At 44.2% G+C, this 21,791-nt stretch overlaps 1 protein-coding gene across 3 annotated transcripts in view; it reads left to right on the top strand.

Annotated features, from left to right (window-relative positions):
* Positions 1-13,026: 13,026 nt before the first annotated feature.
* Positions 13,027-21,791, top strand: part of VWA8 (von Willebrand factor A domain containing 8) — a 686,916-nt gene continuing 678,151 nt past the window's right edge. Inside the window, exons 1-2 of one of the 3 annotated variants that reach the window (XM_073614208.1) lie at positions 13,027-13,146; positions 19,151-19,306. In XM_073614208.1, the coding sequence (XP_073470309.1) occupies positions 19,162-19,306 (145 nt within the window). In that variant the 5' untranslated portion in view covers positions 13,027-13,146; positions 19,151-19,161. Of the gene's footprint in view, positions 13,196-19,150; positions 19,307-21,791 lie in introns of all 3 variants that reach the window. The other 2 variants (XM_073614207.1, XM_073614209.1) reach the window with 2 other exon arrangements.

The raw sequence follows: 21,791 nt of genomic DNA on the forward strand, positions 1-21,791 counted from the left end.
TGGTCCTTAAGCGGTTAAATTGGTTCTAAAGTCAAGACATTTTTCACCTTAATGCATTCCTTGCATTAAGGTAAAAGATGTCTTAGTAGTTGTATTGTCCCACTACCTCCCTAAACACCTTAGTTCTCTCTTGATCCAGATCTGTGCCCAACTGCAGTGGCGCCATTCCCTCTTCTTCATCTCACAGGACACAGAGGCAGCAGTGGGAACCATTGTCTCCTGCTGCTGTCAATCAAATCCTGTGAGGAGGGAGCAGGGCCGAGCCGTGCCCGCATCCTCCAATAGAATTGTGTTGCTCTGGGGGCACTCGCAGAAGAGGAGGAGCGGAGAGCACTGGCAGGGGACCCCAGAAGTGGAATTAAGAGACCACTCTGTGCAATACCGTTGCACAGAGCAGATAAGTATAACATCTCTTTTTATTTAATGGAAAAAATGACCTTTATATCCACTTTAAGTTGTAACTAGAACAAAGTAGAGGAGAACTCTTCCTTTGGGGCACTTGTTCCTGTGACAACTAATAGGATAAAAACCACACTGAAATGTCATCATCATCCTGTTCTCTGTTCCTGTCAGCATTTTCCCTGGCAGTATTTTAGCACAAATGAATTGACTGTTAGTACTGTGCTTTTTATTTCCATTCTGCTGTACAGGAAAAAACAGAACAGTTATTATAATAACTGCATTTTAAAATACATTTAATGCAGGTTTTAAATAAAACATATACTGTAGGTGTTAATTTAAGTTGTTATAGCTCTCTCGAGTTCAGATTTAAAAGAGAAATATATGAATTAATTTTAATTGAAGATTCATACTTACCTATCTGGATGCAGCATCGGTCCGATGCTGCATCTGTCACCCACCAGCTCCAGCACTGACAGCCTACAGCTCTCTGCTCAGGGAGCCCTGAGAACTGAAGGATTGGTGGGGTTTGATCGCTCGGTTCTCAGGGCTCCCTGAGCAGAGAGCTGTAGACTGTCAGTCACTCCCTCACTGAAGTGCTGGGCTGTGGAGGGGGCGGAGAGGCCGGCTCAGGCTGTCAGTGGTTCGCTGAGAGGCTAAGCCAGGTGCCGATCCAGGCATGTGGGTGGACCCTGACCATATGAATGTGATACTAACTGAGCCTGGACCGGCTCTGTGATCTCAGCAGACCTCAACCCACTGTCTGTTGAAAATGGGTCACAGGAGTGCAGACAGAACTGCACTCCTGTGATCCACAGAAGTACCGCCAAACGAGCTTTGGCAGTACTTCTTTAACCACATGCAATCTACATTTATATACGATATTTTATACAATATAAATGGCTACAAATCGTTTTCAATGAGAGGGCAGCACAAAAACTGTGCTCTGGCATGTTCAAAAATTGCAATTATATGTCTAGGCTACAGGGCTGACAAGTTTGTGACAATATATTAGTTATCTTAACTCAGAAAATACACACAGAAATACTGACAGTAAAGCTTCAGATCCCACAGCAGCTGGAGAGACACAAATTACTTATGTATAATCTACAACACCAAGACTGTGGAAATCTTCAATGGCTATGGCAAAAAAATCAAAGCTTTTTTCCATCAATTTAAGTATATTTTCAGATTCCTACTTATGAATTATGCATACAATTTCCAGCACTAATGAGCTCTGAATTTGGGATTACAGAAAAATAACCATGCACATGTCTCATTGATTTTCCATCTTCTGAAGCACTTGTTTTCAACCACTCCTCTGTGGAGATCATCTATGCATGTTAGTGGCTTGATTTGTTCCAATGTTTCTTTTCAAATGATAGAAAATGCAGATTTTCCTTAGGATTTTTTGTTTTCTTTTAGTACAATGTCTGATCGATCAGCCGGCTGAATCTAAAGCATTCGGTTATACCTTGCGTTGTGAAATTTAGTTGTTTTGCCTATAACATCCTGGTTCCGAGTATTTTAAGCTAATGCTAATGAGAAGACAAAACAAATGCAGTCAAAGAATAAGGACCACACTCATTTTGATGTTCATTCTTGGTAATAGATGGGTGACTGTAGTGGATGGCACCACGTAGATCTCAGTAAAAGATGCCACCAGCACTGCAAACATATACACTCATTTATTAGTGCAATTTTGCATTAGTCAAATATGCAAATGTTTCAGGGTCTTTTCCTCCAGACGACATAGTGACATCTCACTATGTTGCCCTGCTTGTGGCCCCCACAAACATTGGCTTATATGACTGATATGACATTGCATTAATATATGAGTGGACATGTTTGCAACACAGTGCTGGTGATATCTCATTGTTTTAATAAGACAAAACCAATGTTACATTTCTTAGTAGTACTGCTGCTTTCATGACATGCACTAGTTGTTTTAGAGGCTAAGTCTGCTTTTTATACCATGGTACACCCATATTTAGGGTGCCAAGCTGCCCCCCCTCTTTCATTACAGAGTCTGGGGGTTCCTCTCTTATGGCAGCTGATATCACTTGTTAAATTGAGCATGGCTGTGTGGGCAAGGGCTCTGAATGAGTAAACTACAAATCCCATCTGTCACCATGGCACAGAGACTTGTAGTGATCAATGCAGTGATTACCGCACTTTTAGTCAATTGATACTTCCTCCAGCTCTGTAACTGAATGTCCATACCGTACTGTATCCACTGATCATGGATGCAATGCTTTGCAGTCTCACATGCAAACAAAAAATAATAAATGCACATTTTGTTTTCTGCAAATGTAGGGGCCTTTACAGTGGGGACGGAAAGTATTCAGACCCCCTTAAATTCTTCACTCTTTGTTATATTGCAGCCATTTGCTAAAATCATTTAAGTTCATTTTTTCCTCATTAATGTACACACAGCACCCCATATTGACAGAAAAACACAGAATTGTTGACATTTTTGCAGATTTATTAAAAAAGAAAAACTGAAATATCACATGGTCCTAAGTATTCAGACCCTTTCCTGTGACACTCATATATTTAACTCAGGTGCTGTCCATTTCTTCTGATCATCCTTGAGATGGTTCTACACCTTCATTTGACTCCAGCTGTGTTTGATTATACTGATTGGACTTGATTAGGAAAGCCACACACCTGTCTATATAAGACCTTACAGCTCACAGTGCATGTCAGAGCAAATGAGAATCATGAGGTCAAAGGAACTGCCTGAAGAGCTCAGAGACAGAATTGTGGCAAGGCACAGATCTGGCCAAGGTTACAAAAACATTTCTGCTGCACTTAAGGTTCCTAAGAGCACAGTGGCCTCCATAATCCTTAAATGGAAGACGTTTGGGACAACCAGAACCCTTCCTAGAGCTGGCCGTCTGGCCAAACTGAGCTATCGGGGGAGAAGAGCCTTGGTGAGAGAGGCAAAGAAGAACCCAAAGATCACTGTGGCTGAGAAAGTTGTAGAAAGTCAACCATCACTGCAGCCTTCCACTAGTCGGGGCTTTATGGCAGAGTGGCCGAAGGTTTACCTTCCAACAAGACAATGACCCTAAGCACACAGCTAAAATAACGAAGGAGTGGCTTCACAACAACTCTGTGACTGTTCTTGAATAGCCCAGCTAGAGCCCTGACTTAAACCCAATTGAGCATCTCTGAAGAGACCTAAAAATGTCTGTCCACCAACATTTACCATCCAACATGACAGAACTGGAGAGGATCTGCAAGGAGGAATGGCAGAGGATCCCCAAATCCAGGTGTGAAAAACTTGTTTCATCTTTCCCAAAAAGAATCATGGCTGTATTAGATTAAAAGGGTGCTTCTACTAAATACTGAACAAAGGGTCTGAATACTTAGGACCATGTTATATTTTAGTTTTTCTTTTTTAATAAATCTGAAAAAATGTCAACAATTCTGTGTTTTTCTGCCAATATGGGGTGCTGTGTGTACATTAATGAGGAAAACAAATGAACTTAAATGATTTTAGCAAATGGCTGCAATATAACAAAGAGTGAAAAATTTAAGGGGGTCTGAATACTTTCCGTCCCCACTGTATTTATTTACTTTTGCAAAAAGAGAACTTTAGTCTTCTTTAGTATTCACTGTGTTGCTTGTGCTAAAGCATTGCTCACACGGTCTTCAGTCCGCAAGAGCTAATTTACACATTGTGCATCGACAGGCATTTTACTTCATCAAGGATATACAGAAAACAGTTGTTTCCTGTGTGTACCATGAGCACTGCAATGCAGCCCAGAGCTGCAGAGCAGCATGCTGTGATAAAATGCAGAATTGCATGGCACTGTACAGCAGCGCACCCCATCATGCTTGTTCTGCCTCCAGCAGGATATTAGGTTGTTTGTCTGCAATATCAGATTTAAACACAGGTTGGAGCCAGTGGTAAATTTACTGTTTTTGCAGAGTCTATAAACTGTTCACCTTTTACAAAAATACCCATCATTCTTCAGTCTAAGGAAGGGAGACAGGTGCATCCTGGGAGAAAAAAAAAAAGATTACAGCACACACATACAAAAATGACATTTAACTCCTGCAAGGCTATTTAAAAACATCTCAGCATAATCAGAAAATATGGGGATTTAGATACACCATATAGTGCTAAGCCCACTACTACGTCAAAGTACCCCAATATCAGTGATACCCACTCAATACCCACTGATATTGGGATACTTCGACGTAGTAGTGAGATTATGGCTATATGGTGTAACTAAATCCCCATATTTTCTGAATATGCTCAGGTGTTTTTAAATAGCCTTGCAGGAGTTAAATGTAATTTCATTTTTGTATGTGTGCGCTGTAATCTTTTTTTCTTTCTGTATGGTCTTATGGCCCCCCAAATCTTTGTGATTAGGCCTGATGAGAATTGTAGTTCCTGAACAACTGGAGGGCCGTAGTTTGAAGATCCCTGGTCAAGTGCATCCTAGGAACTCAAACTCTATCTTAGGGACTGAAAGAAGAAACCAGCTATCAGAGCACATGCTGGACTAAAACTTGCATCCCCTAAACAAAGCAGCCTTGATGAGAATTACTCATCGCCATCTACAGCCTAGCTTATTAATTGTATTTCTGTATATTTCATATATTGAATATATGCATCTGTATTTGTCTTTTTCTCCATAGTTTCACCCACCCTGTTTTGTTAATAAAGCTTCAAGATTACACTCAGTCTGGCTTATTGCAGAATCGGAGTGTTTAGCTACATGTCGAGTTACACACAGGGAAACGTGTAGCAGGGACAGAACAATGTGTCAGGGCTGGGCGCTGAGCCCTTCCTTCTCTGTGCTCAGGTTGCTCAGCTGCCAGTTAATTGCCAGTACTCATCGTTCCACAGTGGCTCACCTGTTGATCATCTCCTGCTCGTCAGTTAGATCCCATTCACACAGGGGCAACACGACTTGCAGGTCGCCTCAGCAAGGCGACCTGCAAACGACTTCCGCGGCGACTTGCAAAACGACTTCTGTATAGAAGTCTATGCAAGTCGCCCCCGAAGTCGTACAGGAAACTTTTTCTAAGTCGGAACGACTTGCGTCGCTCCCCTTAGAACGGTTCCATAGCACACAACGGGAGGCGACTTGTCAGGCGACTAGGTCGCCTGACAAGTCGTCCCTGTGTGAACCGGGTCTTAAGCTCACAGCCAGCCCCTCCTGGCTATTTAAACTGCCTGGTTCATTTCATCAATTGCCTTCACCTTGGTCAAACATATCTAGAGACTCTCTACTGTGTTCCAGTTGAAGACTTGTCTGGCTGACGTCCCATGGGTCTTGATCCTGTCTGCTGCATCTGACTAGGCTAAACTCTGGCTTCCTGATTTCCTGGCTTATTCTGACTACGCTAAACTCTAGCTTCCTGATTTTCTGGCTTATTCTGACTACCCAATTTGGCTACCGAACCCTGGCTATGTTTTGACTATGTTTACCAGTTGTACCATTTTATTAAAAGGTGTGATTTTTACTGCGTTTTCTGTCTCCGTCTGTTTCATGGTTCCTGACACAATGCTTCTGTACAGAGACATGAATGAATTGTACTTTTGTACAAATACAAAAAAAAGGGAGCGGTGTGTGATGCGCTAAACTGCGCACCACACTGCCCCCTTCCACAGTTGGGAACGGACAGTTGCAAGAGAGGTTAAAGTGCTCTGGCAGCAGTCCATTCCTGTGTGAATACAGTCTAAGAGCAGTTTGCGCAGCAAATATTCGCAAAACTTTTCAGCAGGCTTGGACTTTAAGGCCCCTTTCACACTTGTGTGACCTGAAAGTCACACAATTTTGCCGTGATTTGATGCGCCTTGAAGAAAGGCCTGTGTAATCTTGAGGACTAGGGACCTCAAGTCGCATCAAAGTCAGACCAAAGTAGTGCAGGGACTACTTTGAAGTTGCTTCGACTTGAATTCGCACAGATATGAAGGGTACTTATTAGAAATCATGGGGTACGACTTGTCATGCGACTTTGTAGTCTCAAGTCGCACAAGTGTGGAAGGGGCCTAAAGCACTATTCAGCTTCAGTTTCAACAACCATCATATGTTCTGCAGCTAATCGCTTTTCAGGAGGCGGTTGTTGACAGGTGGCAGAGAGGCAATATGTCACCTCTCCACTATCTGTTTTAACCCTCTGAAGGTTAAATCACAGCACTGCATACATTGCACGTGGTTGCAGGGCAACTGTACAGAAGCCACAATAATCTAAATGGGTCACATTTGGTGGTGGTACTGTCAAGTGAACGTGATGGGGGTTTCGTTTTGCAATTGCTATGAAGCAAATCATCGGAGCCACAGCAAGTGTACAGCTGGGAACAGTTGCATATCCCTGTTTAAGTGGATGGTTGGGGGCAGCAAAACTATGGCTTGACTGCCTGTGTTTACTGCCCATTGGCCTCCTGTGTGAACAAGCATTTAAGATATTTCATGTGTGTTATTCACTTGTAATAGCCTCCCTTGTGTAGACATCCAAAAGCCCTGCTACTGCTCCTGGGTGCCACAATCTTTGATCATGTCAACAGTATCAGCAGACTCTGAGCTGTTACTTAAAACCTAAGTGCAGCCAAAACACAAAAATAGTACAAGGGACATAACTTACAGTTAGTAGGATGTGTCCCCTGTGCTGATGCCTCTTTTGTCAGATGAAATCCTCCTTGCCCAGCTGTTCCATTCATAGAAGCCGTACTACGTGATCTATGAATGGAGGACGTGCAGATGATTGAAAGGTCAGCTGTAGTAAAACTTCTATGAATGGAAAGGGCAGGCATAGATTGGCACTCTTGTTGACAGCCTGTGAAAGCTCCTCAGTTATTTTAACTCCTAACAGATTATGGTGGAAATCGGTGATGGGGGTGGGAAGCATGGAGAGAAGGGGACTCAGATTGCAAGCAATTGTGCTGCAAGTTTGCTAAGCTATTGCTAGACTTGCCAGGCTTCCCAGGTTTGTTGTACAATTGCAGCAAGTCCACATTGCATGACTCCAGGACAAATTTCTTTACAAACATTCTGCAAGTTCTGGTTCAGTTATGTTGTGCAATAATCATCCCACCACAGGGATCACTGTGGCTGAATTTTCATGCTGTAGAATTGCAGAGTTCTTGCTGTATTGTCACCACTGCAACTTTGCTCTTGCTAGAGACTTGCCATATACATTTGCTATCAATTGGAACAGTGTAAACTAGAACTTGTGCTTCAAGTGCTCTGTAAGTGTACAACTTGCCAGAGAAAATGTGCAGCAAGTTACCAGGCTTACAATTCAACACTGCCACACATTTGTGTCAAGTTAGCTATGCTATCTGGGAATTTCCTTTACTGGTGCGTCTCAAAATTAGAATATCATCAAAAAGTTAATTTATTTCAGTATTTCAATTCAAAAAGTGAAACTCATATATTTTATATAGATGTGTTACACAATGAGTGGTATATTTCAAGCATTTCTTTCTTTTAACCAGTTCCCGACCCGCCGCCGCGATGACCACTGGGCACCCGCAATCGCTCGTGATAGAGCAAGAACCAGGATCTGTGTGTGTAAAGACACAAGTCTCGGTTCTGTCAGGGGAGAGGAGACAGATCGTGTGTTCATACTAAGTATGAACACCGATCGGTCTCCACCCCTAGTCAGTCCCATCCTCCCCACAGTTAGAACAGACCTAGGGAACACAGTTAACCTCTTGATCGCACCCTAGTGTTAACCCCTTCCCAGACAGTGACATTTATACAGTAATCAGTGCATTATTATAGCACTGATCGCTGTATAAATGTCACTGGTCCCAAAAATGTGTCAAAAGTGTCTGATTTTTCCGCCGCAATATTGCAGTACCGCTAAAAATTGTAGATTGCGGCCATTACTAGTAAAAAAAAAAATAATAATAATAAAAAACTCCATAAATCTATCCCCTATTTTGTAGACACTATAACTTTTGCGCAAACCAATCAATATACGCTTATTGTGATTTTTTTTTTTTTTTTTTTTAATTTGGGAAAAAGTAAAAGATGTTGTGTCTTTTCAAAATTGTCGCTAGTCTTTTGTTTATAGCGCAAAAAATAAAATCCGCAGAAGTGATCAAATACCACCAAAAGAAAGCTCTATTTGTGGGAAGAAAAAAAAGGACGTCAATTTAATTTGGGTACAGTGTTGCACTACTGTCAGTTAAATGACGCAGTGCCGTATCGCAAAAAATGGCCTGGTCAGGGAGGGGATAAATTCTTCCGGGGCTGAAGTGGTTAATGTTGATGATTATGGCTTACAGCTAGTGAAAATCCAAAATTCGGTATCTCAGAAAATTAGAATATTACATAAGACCAATAAAAAAAGGATTATTAATACAGAAATGTTGGCCTTCTTAAAAGTATGTCCATGTACAGTATAGTATGCACTTGGTCGGGGCTCCTTTTGCATGAATTGCTGCATGAATGCGGCGTGGCATGGAGGCGATCAGCCTGTGGCACTGCTGAGGTGTTATGAAAGCCCAGGTTGCCTTTATAGTAGCCTTCAGCTTGTCTGCATTGTTGGCTCTGGTTTCTCTCATCTTCCTCTTGATAATACCCCACAGATTCTCTATGGGGTTTAGGTTAGGCGAGATTGCTGGCCAGTCAAGCACAGCGGTACCATAATCATTAAACCAGGTATTGGTACTTTTTGCAGTGTGGGCAGGTGCCAAGGCCTGCTGCAAAAAATTAGACCAGCATCTCCAAAAAAAGCTGGTCAGCAGAGGGAAGCATGACGTGCTCCAGAATTTCCTGGTAGAGGGCTTTTGACTTGATAAAACACAATGGAACACCAGCAGATGACATGGCTCCCCAAATCATCACTGACTGTGGAAAATTCACACTGGACCTCATGCAACTTGGATTCTGTGCCTCTCCAATCTTCCTCCAGACTCTGGGACCTTGATTTCCAAATGAAATGCAAAATTTTCCACAGTCTGTGATGATTTGGGGAGCTACGTTATCTGCCATGTATGGTGCAGAGCTGCACCAGATTTTGTTTTTAGTAAAATACCCCCACTGCTTTAACGTTTCGGTTTAAAGTATATTCAGAACTTAAAGTCATACCTCCCAACTTTGAACTTGAGAATAAGGGACATCAGGGAGATAGTGACCTGCGGCGCACTATACAAAAAGTGCTTGTGACCAAACATTATAGTGGGAGGGGCTTAAGGGTCGTGGTTAAACAAAACCTGGAGAACAGAAAACCAAGATTCCAGGAACAATATTTATTTATTTTAGGTACTTATATAGCGCCGTCAATTTACATTGCACATTCACATCAGTCCCTACCCTCAAGTAGCTTACACTCTAAGGTCCCTAACTCACATTCATACATACTAGGGACAATTAAGACAGGATCCAATTAACCTACCAGCATGTCTTTGGAGTGTGGGTGGAAACCCACGCAGGCACAGGGAGAACATGCAAACTCCAGGCAGGCAGTGTCGTGGTTGGGATTCGAACCAGCGACCCTTCTTACTACTAGGTGAAAGTGCTATCCAGAATACAGATGACTCTTGTATTTAGACATTATTATCTCAGCCTGGAGCTCACATATAAAGCAAACATGATGGTTGTCAGACATTAGAGGCATCCAGAGACAAGCCATCAGAGCCCTCCCCTGTACAGACAGCACCCATGCCATCAGAGTTCTTCCCTGTACAGACAGTGCCCATGCCATCAGAGTTCTCCCCTGTGCAGACAGTGCCCATGTCATCAGAGCCCTCCCCTATGTAGACAGTGTCCATGTCATCAGAGCCCTCCCCTATACACACAGTGCCCATGTCATCAGAGCCATCCCCTATGTAGACAGCGCCCATGCCATCAGAGCCCTCCCCTGTACAGACAGTACCTATGTCATCAGAGCCCTCCCCTGTACAGACAGTGCCCATGCCATCAGAGCCCTCCCCTGTACAGACAGTGCCCATGCCATCAGAATTCTCCCCTGTGCAGACAGTACCCATGCCATCAGAGCCCTCCCCAGTACAGACAGTACCCATGCCATCAGAGCCCTCCCCTGTACAGACAGTTCCCATGCCATCAGAGCCCTCCCCTGTACAGACAGTGCCCATGCCATCAGAATTCTCCCCTGTGCAGACAGTACCCATGCCATCAGAGCCCTCCCCAGTACAGACAGTGCCCATGCCATCAGAGCCCTGCCCTGTATAGACAGTGCCCATGCCATCACAATTCTCCCCTGTGCAGACAGTGCCCATGCCATCAGAGCTCTCCCCTGTACAGACAGTGCCCATGCCATCAGAATTCTCCCCTGTGCAGACAGCACCCATGTCATCAGAGCCCTCCCCTGTGCCGACAGTGCCCATGCCATCAGAGCCCTCCCCTGTAGACAGTGCCCATGCCATCAATATACCCCCCCTTGCAGAGTGTGCCCATGCCAGGCGAGCCCTCCCCTGTACAGACAGTGCCCATGCCATCAGAATTCTCCCCTGTGCAGACAGTACCCATGCCATCAGAGCCCTCCCCAGTACAGACAGTACCCATGCCATCAGAGCCCTCCCCAGTACAGACAGTATCCATGCCATCAGAGCCCTCCCCTGTACAGACAGTGCCCATGCCATCAGAGCCCTCCCCTGTACAGACAGTGCCCATGCCATCACAATTCTCCCCTGAGCAGACAGTGCCCATGCCATCAGAGTCCTCTCCTGTACAGACAGTGCCCATGCCATCAGAGACATCCCCTGTACAGACAGTACCTATGTCATCAGAGCCCTCCCCTGTACAGACAGTGCCCATGCCATTAGAATTCTCCCCTGTGCAGACAGCACCCATGTCATCAGAGCCCTCCCCTGTACAGACAGTGCCCATGCCATCAGAGCCCTCCCCTGTACACACAGTGCCCATGCCATCAGAATTCTCCCCTGTGCAGACAGTACCCATGCCATCAGAGCCCTCCCCTGTACAGCCAGTGCCCATGCCATCAGAATTCTCCCCTGTGCAGACAGTGCCCATGCCATGAGAGCCCTCCCCTGTACAGACAGTGCCCATGCCATCAGAATTCTCCCCTGTGCAGACAGTACCCATGCCATCAGAGCCCTCCCCAGTACAGACAGTACCCATGCCATCAGAGCCCTCCCCTGTACAGACAGTGCCCATGCCATCAGAGCCCTCCCCTGTACAGACAGTGCCCATGCCATCACAATTCTCCCCTGAGCAGACAGTGCCCATGCCATCAGAGTCCTCCCCTGTACAGACAGTGCCCATGCCATCAGAGACATCCCCTGTACAGACAGTACCTATGTCATCAGAGCCCTCCCCTGTACAGACAGTGCCCATGCCATCAGAGCCCTCCCCTGTACAGACAGTGCCCATGCCATTAGAATTCTCCCCTGTGCAGACAGTGCCCATGCCATCAGAATTCTCCCCTGTGCAGACAGCACCCATGTCATCAGAGCCCTCCCCTGTGCAGACAGCGCCCATGCCATCAGAGTTCTCCCCTGTGCAGACAGCGCCCATGCCATCAGAGTTCTCCCCTGTACAGACAGTGCCCATGCCATCAGAGCCCTCCCCTGTACAGACAGTGCCCATGCCATCAGAATTCTCCCCTGTACAGACAGTGCCCATGCCATCAGAATTATCCCCTGTGCAGACAGTACCCACGCCATCAGAGCCCTCCCCTGTACAGACAGTGCCCATGCCATCAGAGCCCTCCCCTGTACAGACAGTGCCCATGCCATCAGAATTCTCCCCTGTGCAGACAGTACCCATGCCATCAGAGCCCTCCCCAGTACAGACAGTGACCATGCCATCAGAGCCCTGCCCTGTACAGACAGTGCCCATGCCATCAGAGCCCTCCCCTGTACAGACAGTGCCCATGCCATCAGAGCCCTCCCCTGTACAGACAGTACCTATGCCATCAGAGCCCTCCCCTGTACAGACAGTGCCCATGCCATCAGAGCCCTCCCCTGTACAGACAGTGCCCATGCCATCAGAATTCTCCCCTGTGCAGACAGTACCCACGCCATCAGAGCCCTCCCCTGTACAGACAGTGCCCATGCCATCAGAGCCCTCCCCTGTACAGACAGTGCCCATGCCATCAGAGCCCTCCCCTGTACAGACAATGCCAATGCCATCAATGCCCTCCCCTGTACAGACAGTGCCCATGCCATCAATGCCCTCCCCTGTACAGACAGTGCCCATGCCATCAATGCCCTCCCCTGTACAAACAGTGCCCATGCCATTAGAGCCCTCCCCTGTACAGACAGTGCCCATGCCATCAGAGCCCTCCCCTGTACAGACAGTGCCCATGCCATCAGAATTCTCCCCTGTACAGACAGTGCCCATGCCATCAGAATTCTCCCCTGTACAGACAGTGCCCATGCCATCAGAATTATCCCCTGTACAGACAGTGCCCATGCCATCAGAATTATCCCCTGTGCAGACAGTGCCCATGCCATCAGAGCCCTCCCCTGTACAGACAGTGCCCATGCCATCAGAGCCCTCCCCTGTACAGACAGTACCCATGCCATCAGAATTCTCCCCTGTACAGACAGTACCCACGTCACCCACTATACACTCCCTCAGATACATTCGAGCCCTCCGCTCTAGCTGTGTTGGGACGGTCACGTGCTCCTATGACACGACGTGTGCCGGGTCACATGACGTCCCTGTGGCTGCGCAGACTCCGCTGTCACCCGCTCTGTACTCTGCTATAAGTCAGGAGAGGAGGAAGAGTTTCCGGGCGGACTTTGTGCTTTTCATTATTCCTTCCCCCGTAGCTTATGAGCCGGTGAGGTGACAGAAGGTCTGGGGTCGCGGAGGAGTCGGGAAGTGACAGAGTGAGAAGCTGGGGAGGGCAATGTTATCATAGACTCTGTGTTGGTGATACACGTGGGCTGACCGGGCACAGAGGGCTCACATAGGTGACATTATATCACTAGACATTCTGCTTATACTCCAGACAGGCAGACAATAACACCGCTGTATAGTCATTAAAAATAACATTGTAAAAAGTATGGACCTCTGACAGCCCTCTATAACAGCAGCACTCAGACTAGGAGATGGAGGGGCAGCACTGGCAGCCAATCAGATGTTCTGCATGCAAAGAAGGAACCTGCCAATAGGAGGAGAGAGCATTCTGCTAAATCCATTAGTCTTTTGATGCTCCATCTCTGCCCAATCACAGGCTGGGGGCAGGCCACCCGTATGACATCTTTATTTCTATAGAGAATAGTCCGGTCACTAACCTGTCCATGGGCTGTATCAGTGCGACTTTGAAATCGCACTCCATCACCATGATTTCAAAGGCACACTGTGGTTTGGACCTCCGATTTCACGGTGACTTTTAACTTTATTTAACAGAAGTCAAGTTGCAATGAAATTGTAAAAGAGTAGTGCAGGAACCATTTTCAAGGTCACTGTGACTTAATCCCAACTATTTGAACAGTTCCGTTGCCAGCAATAGGGTGCGACTTGTCATGCAGTTTGAACTGTCAAATTGCATGACACATCGCACTGGTGCAAACCAAGGCTATGTGTTTGAAGTTCAGCTGTAAGAGTTTAAAGTGGAATTAAACTCCTAGAAATACCTCCTCATTCCAGCAATACAGTGGTTAATCCCTCTCTGGCCAATGTCATCTTCTCCCTGGCTACTTCCAGGTGCCAGGTCTCTGGATTGGTTGGTTGTGGGGAATTATATCATCTGGCATATTCAAATGGGAGTCTATCATTCTGGCACAGCTGGAGTGTGACAGGAATGCAGGCTGAGCTGCGCATGTACAGCTCAGTGTGCATTCAATGTAAGACTGCGAATGGGCATGGCATGTTTCTTCAGCAAAAAAGATTTGCCTGCTCAGTTTTTTATTAGTCAGGTTTAGTTCCACTTTAAGGTTCCTTTCACACAGGGAGGACTACGTTTTGATCAGCACGAGATTTGTCCGCTGACCTGAGCGAGCAGGTAACGGGTCCGTGTGCGCTCAGTTTCTGCAGAGAGGTTACAGACCAAGCTCGCTCTGCTCTATGGGTACCCGGGTGTAAGCAGACTCCTGTCCATTTACACCCAACTGCCCTCCGATCCGATCAGGTAGAGGTGGATGGATCCCCGTCCACAAAAAAAAAAAACAGATTAGATTGGAGGTAGGTGGGTGTAAAAGGACACAAGTCTAAAAGTAGAACTGAGGGCAAAATTATATATTTTTTTCAGTTTGGATAGATTAAAGCCTCATACACACAATAAGATTTTCCGATGACCGTTTATTCGTTTTTTGTTGCATGCTAGTCTCATGTCGAAAGTGAAGAGGTTACTCACCATACGAAAATTCTCGTATGACAGAATACAACTTCAAAAGTGACGTCATGGGTTAAATAGTTTTGTATGTATTCTTTCATTTCCGAGTAATCTTGCTCTTACAATCTTTTTTGGACAAAAACCGTACTGATTAAACGAAAATCGGACGTTGAGTTCACATCCGACAAAAATGTTATAGTCTGCACATCCAGCTTTTGTCGAATGAAAAATCGGACTCTGCTGTCGAAAGCACTGTTCTAACAATCCGAAAATTGGCAGATCGTCCATTGGATGAAATTTTACTTCTGATTTTCGTAACGTGTGTTTAGAGCTGCACGATTAATCGTTAAAAAATCGTGATCTCGATTCAACCCCCGCTCACAATCTCAATGCAGAATTTCTCGATTAATTCATGTAACAAGTGTTGAGAGTTCTATGCTCACTCAGCTGTCAAAAGAAAAAAAAAAAAAAACGGGCAGTCTGCCAAGTTTATCACAACTTTGTCCCTCCTGGTAGATAACTATAAACATTGTAACTTTTCATTCTTGGATCTAAAAGGAATGAACTTGGGCCTGTAAATTAGGTTAGTTTAACCCCTTAACTGCTTCAGCCCTGAATTAATTTACCCCCTTCCTGACCAGAGCGTTTTTTTGTGATTTGGCACTGCGTCGCTTTAACTGACAATTGCGTGGTCGTGCAACATTGCACCCAAACAAAATTGACATCCTTTTTTTTCCCCACAAATAGAGCTTTCTTTTGGTGGTATTTGATCACCTCTGCGGTTTTTATTTTTTGCGCTATAAACTAAAAAAAAAGAGTGACAATTTTGAAAAAAAAAAAAATCAATATTTTTTACTTTTTGCTATAATAAATAGCCCCCAAAAAAATATAAAAAAAACAAAATTTTTTTCCTCCGTTTAGGCCAATATTCTTCTACATATTTTTGGTAAAAAAAAATTGCAATAAGCATTTATTGATTGGTTTGCGCAAAAGTTATAGCGTCTACAAAATAGGGGATAGTTTTTTGGCATTTTTATTAATCATTTTTTTTTTTTTTACTAGTAATGGTGGCGATCAGCTATTTTCATTGTGACTGTAATATTATGGTGGACACATCAGACACTTGGCGCTATTTTGGGACCATTCACATTTTTACAGCGATCAGTGTGATTAAAAATGCACTGATTACTGTGTAAATGTGACTGGCAGTGAAGGGGTTAACCAGGAGGGGGCGCTGCAGAGGTTAAGTGTGTCCTAGGGAGTGATTCTAACTGTGTGTGTGTGGGGGGGGGCTACGTGTGACACGACACTGATCACCTCTCCCGATTACAGGGAACGGGGATCAGTGTCAGTGTCACTTGGCAGAACAGGGAAATGCTTGTTTACATCAGCATTTCACCATTTTTTCCTCTCCGTGAGACGATCGCGGGTATCCCCGTAGACATCGAATCCGTGGGACCCGCGGTCGGACTCACGGAGCTCGCGGCGAGCGTGTGCGCGCCTGCTATCCAGACCTTGCGAGATCACGTACAATAATATGATTTCGCGCAGCGGAGCCAACCTACCGCAGTAAAACTGCGGCGGCTGGTCCGCAACTGGGTAAAGACTAAATCTTTTTCTGACACTTATTTCTTACAAAGTTAAAATCATTTTTACAAATCATTAAAATAATTTTTTGCTAGAAAATTACTTGGAACCCCCAAACATAAAATATATATAATATTAGCAGAGACCCTAGGGAATAAAATGGCGGTTGTTGCAACATTTTATGTCAGACTGTATTTGCGCAGTGTTTTTCAAATGCAATTTTTTGGGAAAAAATGCACTTCAATGAATTAAAAAAAAAACTAAACAGTAAAGTTAGCCCAATTTTTTTGTATAATGTGAAAGATGATGTTACGCCACAAGAATCGTGAGAGAATCGTGATCTTTATTCTAAGCAAAACAATTGTGATGCTCATTTTAGCCAGAATTGTGCAGCTTTATCGTGTGTACGGGCCTTAATGGTGGGTTACTATATTTGTCAGGTTTTTTTTTGCCATCTGTGTCCTATTGAGGATATTTCCCTTCATGTTTTGTCCTATAGCCGTAACAGGAAGTTACACGAAACCCCTGGTAGTCGCCGCAATTTCTGTCCCTATTGGAAGATTTCCCCACTATTTCTGTTCTGGTGAACACACAAAATTTGTTTGTTTTTTTCTGTTGTCACTCTTGGTGATAACAGTCACCTGGACAAATAGACCAGGTTAGGGCTCTTTCCCACTGATGCACTTCTGATGCATTCCCAGTGACTTACAACGCAAGGTGCCTTTTTGGTGCGCTTTTGCAATACTGCACCAAAGATGCTGCTTGCAGGACTTTTCAAAGTGCAGTGTGAACAGTTAGGCTAGGTTTACACTGTGCGGGGTAGTTGAGGGTGCAGGAATCGCAGCTGTACCCGCAACCACCCACAGCCATAACGCTCTGCTCTAGAGACCACGCAGGGCTGCCATTCATTTTTAATGGCACCCCCATGTATCTTAGCGTGCTTGTGGGTTTTTTGCGAGAAACGCAGGCACAGCAGCCCATTTACATGAATTGGTTGCCGTGCCTGCGCAAATGCAGACCACAAACCCACACAAGTGTGAACCTAGGGTTACATAGGATTTAATGGGGGATAGTTTTCATGTGATTTTGTCGCCTTGGAAAAGCATGCTGAAGTACACTAGTGTGAAAGGGACCTAAATCTCCTTAAGACCCCTTTCACACTGAGGCAGTTTTCAGGCGTTTTAGCGCTAGAAATAGCGCCTGAAAACCGCCTTCTATTCATTTCAGTGTGTCTTTTCACACTGGGGTGGTGCACTTGCGGGACATTAGGAAAAGTCCTGCAAGCAGCATCTTTGGGGCGGTTTGGGAGCCCCGTATACAGCTTTCCCAAAACGCCCTGCCCATTGAAATGAATGGACAGCGCTTCCAAAGTGGTTAAAAGCGCCCTGCTAGCACCCGAAAAGCACTCCTAAAACAAGCGGTGTTTTAGTGCCAACGTGGTTTCTGCCCCAATGTGAAAGGGGTCTAACAGTAAGGCTGGGTTTACACTGACGGCATAGCTTGTTGGTCTTCTGAAATACCATAGTGGATCTATTGCTTTTCAGAGGTCTATGACAGGTGGTGAGGAGGTGATATGTCACCAGCTCACTGCTTGTTTTAACCCTCAAAATGCTGGTCCACCATGCCAGAAGGCTGGTTGCTGTGTGCCACCAGTCACTTGAATGGGTTGGTGGTGGTGCTGCTCACAAACACATCTCTGGGATAATTTTTGCTGCTCCTGCGATGTCTGGCCACTCACCCACTTGCCTTTTAGGCCTCATGCACACTGGACGTTAAAATAATGTTATAAAAAACGTTAGTAGCTTTGCAGTGAGCTTTTCAACTTTTTTCAACGTCTTTGCAATAGTGTTTTTTAGCGTTTATTGGCGCTTTTTTGTCATTTTTCCGCGTTAGTGTTTTAGCGTTTTTTTTTTTTTTTTTTTTTTTTTTTTTTTTTTGAGGGAAAATTTTTATCTTTTTTTTTTCAATGGATTAAAAACGTTAAACGCTGGTGAGCGACGTTTTTGAGCATTTATCAACGTTTGTTAGAGTGTTTTTACAGCTGAAAAACATCTCTCAGAACCCAGTAGTTTTTTTTACTGCTCAAAAACGCCAATGCCCAAAACTGCTAATTCAGCCTATGTGTGCATGGACACATAGGATAACAAGATGGAGAGTTTAATGTCTGTAGAAAAAAAAGTCTACAGCCAAAAACAGCAGCTGTAAAAACATCACAAAATGTCTAGTGTGCATGAGGCCTTAAAGTAGGACAAGTATCTGTGTCCATGCAGTTGCTGCATCCCAATACACTTACGTGGGCTGCCTGCACACAGCACGTGTTGACAAATATACAAACATCCCCTTTACAGTGTAGGGGCCACAGTGCCCATGCGAATGACGCTTTATACAGAGCATCAAGCATACAGGCTGGTTTAAACAAGCCCTTAAAACAGATGTGCCTCAGCATTGGATTATCACCTGGCATGAATTTAGAACGTTGCCAGCTCCCACCCAATTTATATCCTCATGCAGTTAATGTGAACCATGCTGGTGTTATAACCACAACATTCATATTAGTGATACACAGTTCAGGGCACAATTTTGGAATCAAAAGCTTTTAACATTCTTATGCACATACGTATATACATGTGGTTGACAACAATATGTGCATGTGTTAGGGAACAGAAGGAGCAGGATGTACAAGCAAAACAAAGTTCCTGATACATAAGCAATCGCTTTAGAGCTCAAAAGACATATTACTTTTGTGAAGGCTTAACTGAACTAAATGCACCTCTATTAAGTTCTGTTGACAATCCAATAGTTAATATATTCACATATATGTAATTGAATCTTTAGTGCATATGGAAATGACCGCAAATATTATTTATCTTTTAATGTCTTTGCACTAGTCTGAGAGGTTTATGTTTATCATTGTACCTAGATCAGTATCCCATGCAGTCCCTGCTTCGTCTTTCATCTACTGGGACACTCCCAACGTCCTCTTTGCGCAGGGTGAGATGTCTGTTCAACCAATTACTGAACTATCGGGGTATCATTCCTCAGCCCGTCCTTCTGAAGAGCCACACAACATCTACAGGTATGGTTAACAAATGCTGGCATCTGTAGGTTTGACATCTTACAAAGCATTTATAAACAATAACACTCAAGTGCTTTAAAGCCCAGCTCCATCCATACCAGGTTTACTCGTTTTAGAAAAAGTAAGGATCAAATCTCTCCTTATTCCTGTGTGTGTGGTTCTATTGGGGAGGTTTCCCCTCTCTTCTTGTCCTGGTGACCAGGTAAATTTCCTTCACAGAAAGATGTGGAGATGCTGAGCTTTAAAGAATATGTTAACCTAACGTTTCATATTCCTGATATGTGCCTGCTGTACCATGTACTTGTATGACAAAGTATCCTGTTCTTTGTAAAGGGGGAAAAAAAACGTACTAATGTATCAATAAAAATGAATCACTAAATAAAATCCAATGAGCAGCAGCTTAATGTGAGATATACACAAATAAAACATAAAAGGAAGAAGCCGCACTAATAAGTCCAATTTATATAATTGATTGTAGAAATGAATATCATCTCTCATATGGCAAAAACATGTTGAATAATATTCAGATTCTTCTAATATTAACACCACAGTGAGTTTGTTCAACAAAAATGTGTCCCCACCTTTATAAAAACTCGCTTACCAGATGGCAAGCAAAACTGGCATGTGGCTATAGCCCAGCCAAGGCCTTTGCTTGCACAGAAGATCGTGGAGATAAGCTCTGGATGGATGGCTGCATAGATATATCCAAACACCGATGATACAGCTCAATCCAGGACCATTAGTTCAGCAACCCACTCAGCAGTAAACCCAGAAAGAGAGAACTACCATAGTGTAATATTGCCTAACTTGTTATTTATTGTATAAAAAACAACATTGCACTTACATTGTATTCAATTTAAAAATCGCGCATAAAATAATAGAGCCAGCCGGCTACAAACAAGCTCCCGTCCTAACGAGACAACGTGCTGACGTCACCGCGCTGTCTCGTTAGGAGGACAGGATTTTATTTGTAGCCGATCGGCTCTGTTATTTTATGCGCAAGCCGTTTCTCCTCCCCCAGCCATCTAAGCTCATAAGCTGAGTATTATGTGAAAAAGTAAAAGAAAGGGTATTTATATTTTTTCTTTATACTGTATGTATACACAAATGTTTTGCCTACATTTCTTTCCATAATTTTCTGATGAAATAATTTTTGATTTTGCTTGGAAATGCCCTAAAATACTTTTTTATTTCAGTAAAATTCAGCTTTATGCTTTCCCACTGCAGTGTTCTATGCTGGCAGAGCTTATTAACAGCCACATACCTCACCACAAGTGTCATAACACAGACTTGGATTGCAGATATAGGAAGGGGGTGTTTCTGACCAGGTCTGTTATATCACTGAAAGCAAAACTCTAGGACCTATGGACCTGCATAGTCATAATTAGACAATATTCACACAGGTGTACATATTCTTACACCCATGCAAAGGGCCATCTTCACCCACAGGGGGTGCACTGGTGTTCCATACAGACCTGTGCAGGAACCTTGTTAAAACCAATGACAAGTGGTCGGCATGCAAGGGCGTGTATGGATTTCAAGCTCATCTTGCAGTCCACATGCAGACAGTGTTTTCTGATCTGTGCAACAGACCCACACATCTACAGTGGGGCAAAAAAATATTTAGTCAGCCACCAATTGTGCAAGTTCTCCCACTTAAAAAGATGAGAGAGGCCTGTAATTGTCATCATAGGTATACCTCAACCATGAGAGACAAAATGTGGAAACAAATCCAGACAATCACATTGTCTAATTTTTGAAATAATTTATTTGCAAATTATGGTGGAAAATAAGTATTTGGTCACCTACAAACAAGCAAGATTTCTGGCTTTCACAGACCTGTATCTTCTTTAAGAGGCTCCTCTGTCCTCCACTCATTACCTGTATTAATGGCACCTGTTTGAACTTGTTATCAGTATAAAAGACACCTGTCCACAACCTCAAACATTCACACTCCAAACTCCACTATGGTGAAGACCAAAGAGCTGTCGAAGGACACCAGAAACAAAATTGTAGACCTGCACCAGGCTGGGAAGACTGAATCTGCAATAGGCAAGCAGCTTGGTGTGAAGAAATCAACTGTGGGAGCAATAATTAGAAAATGGAAGACATACAAGACCACTGATAATCTCCCTCGATCTGGGGCTCCATGCAAGATCTCACCCCGTGGGGTCAAAATGATCACAAGAACGGTGAGCAAAAATCCCAGAACCACAAGGGGGACTTAGTGAATGATCTGCAGAGAGCTGGGACCAACGTAACAAAGGCTACCATCAGTAACACACTACGCCGCCAGGGACTCAGATCCTGCAGTGCCAGACTTGTCCCCCTGCTTAAGCCAATACATGTCCAGGCCCATCTGAGGTTTGCTAGAGAGCATTTGGATGATCCAGAAGAGAATTGGGAGAATGTCATATGGTCAGATGAAACCAAAGTAGAACTGTTTGGTAGAAACACAACTCGTCGTGTTTGGAGGAGAGAGAAT

The sequence above is a fragment of the Aquarana catesbeiana genome, linkage group LG02 (assembly GCF_042186555.1).
Source record: "Aquarana catesbeiana isolate 2022-GZ linkage group LG02, ASM4218655v1, whole genome shotgun sequence".
NCBI lineage: Eukaryota > Metazoa > Chordata > Amphibia > Anura > Ranidae > Aquarana > Aquarana catesbeiana.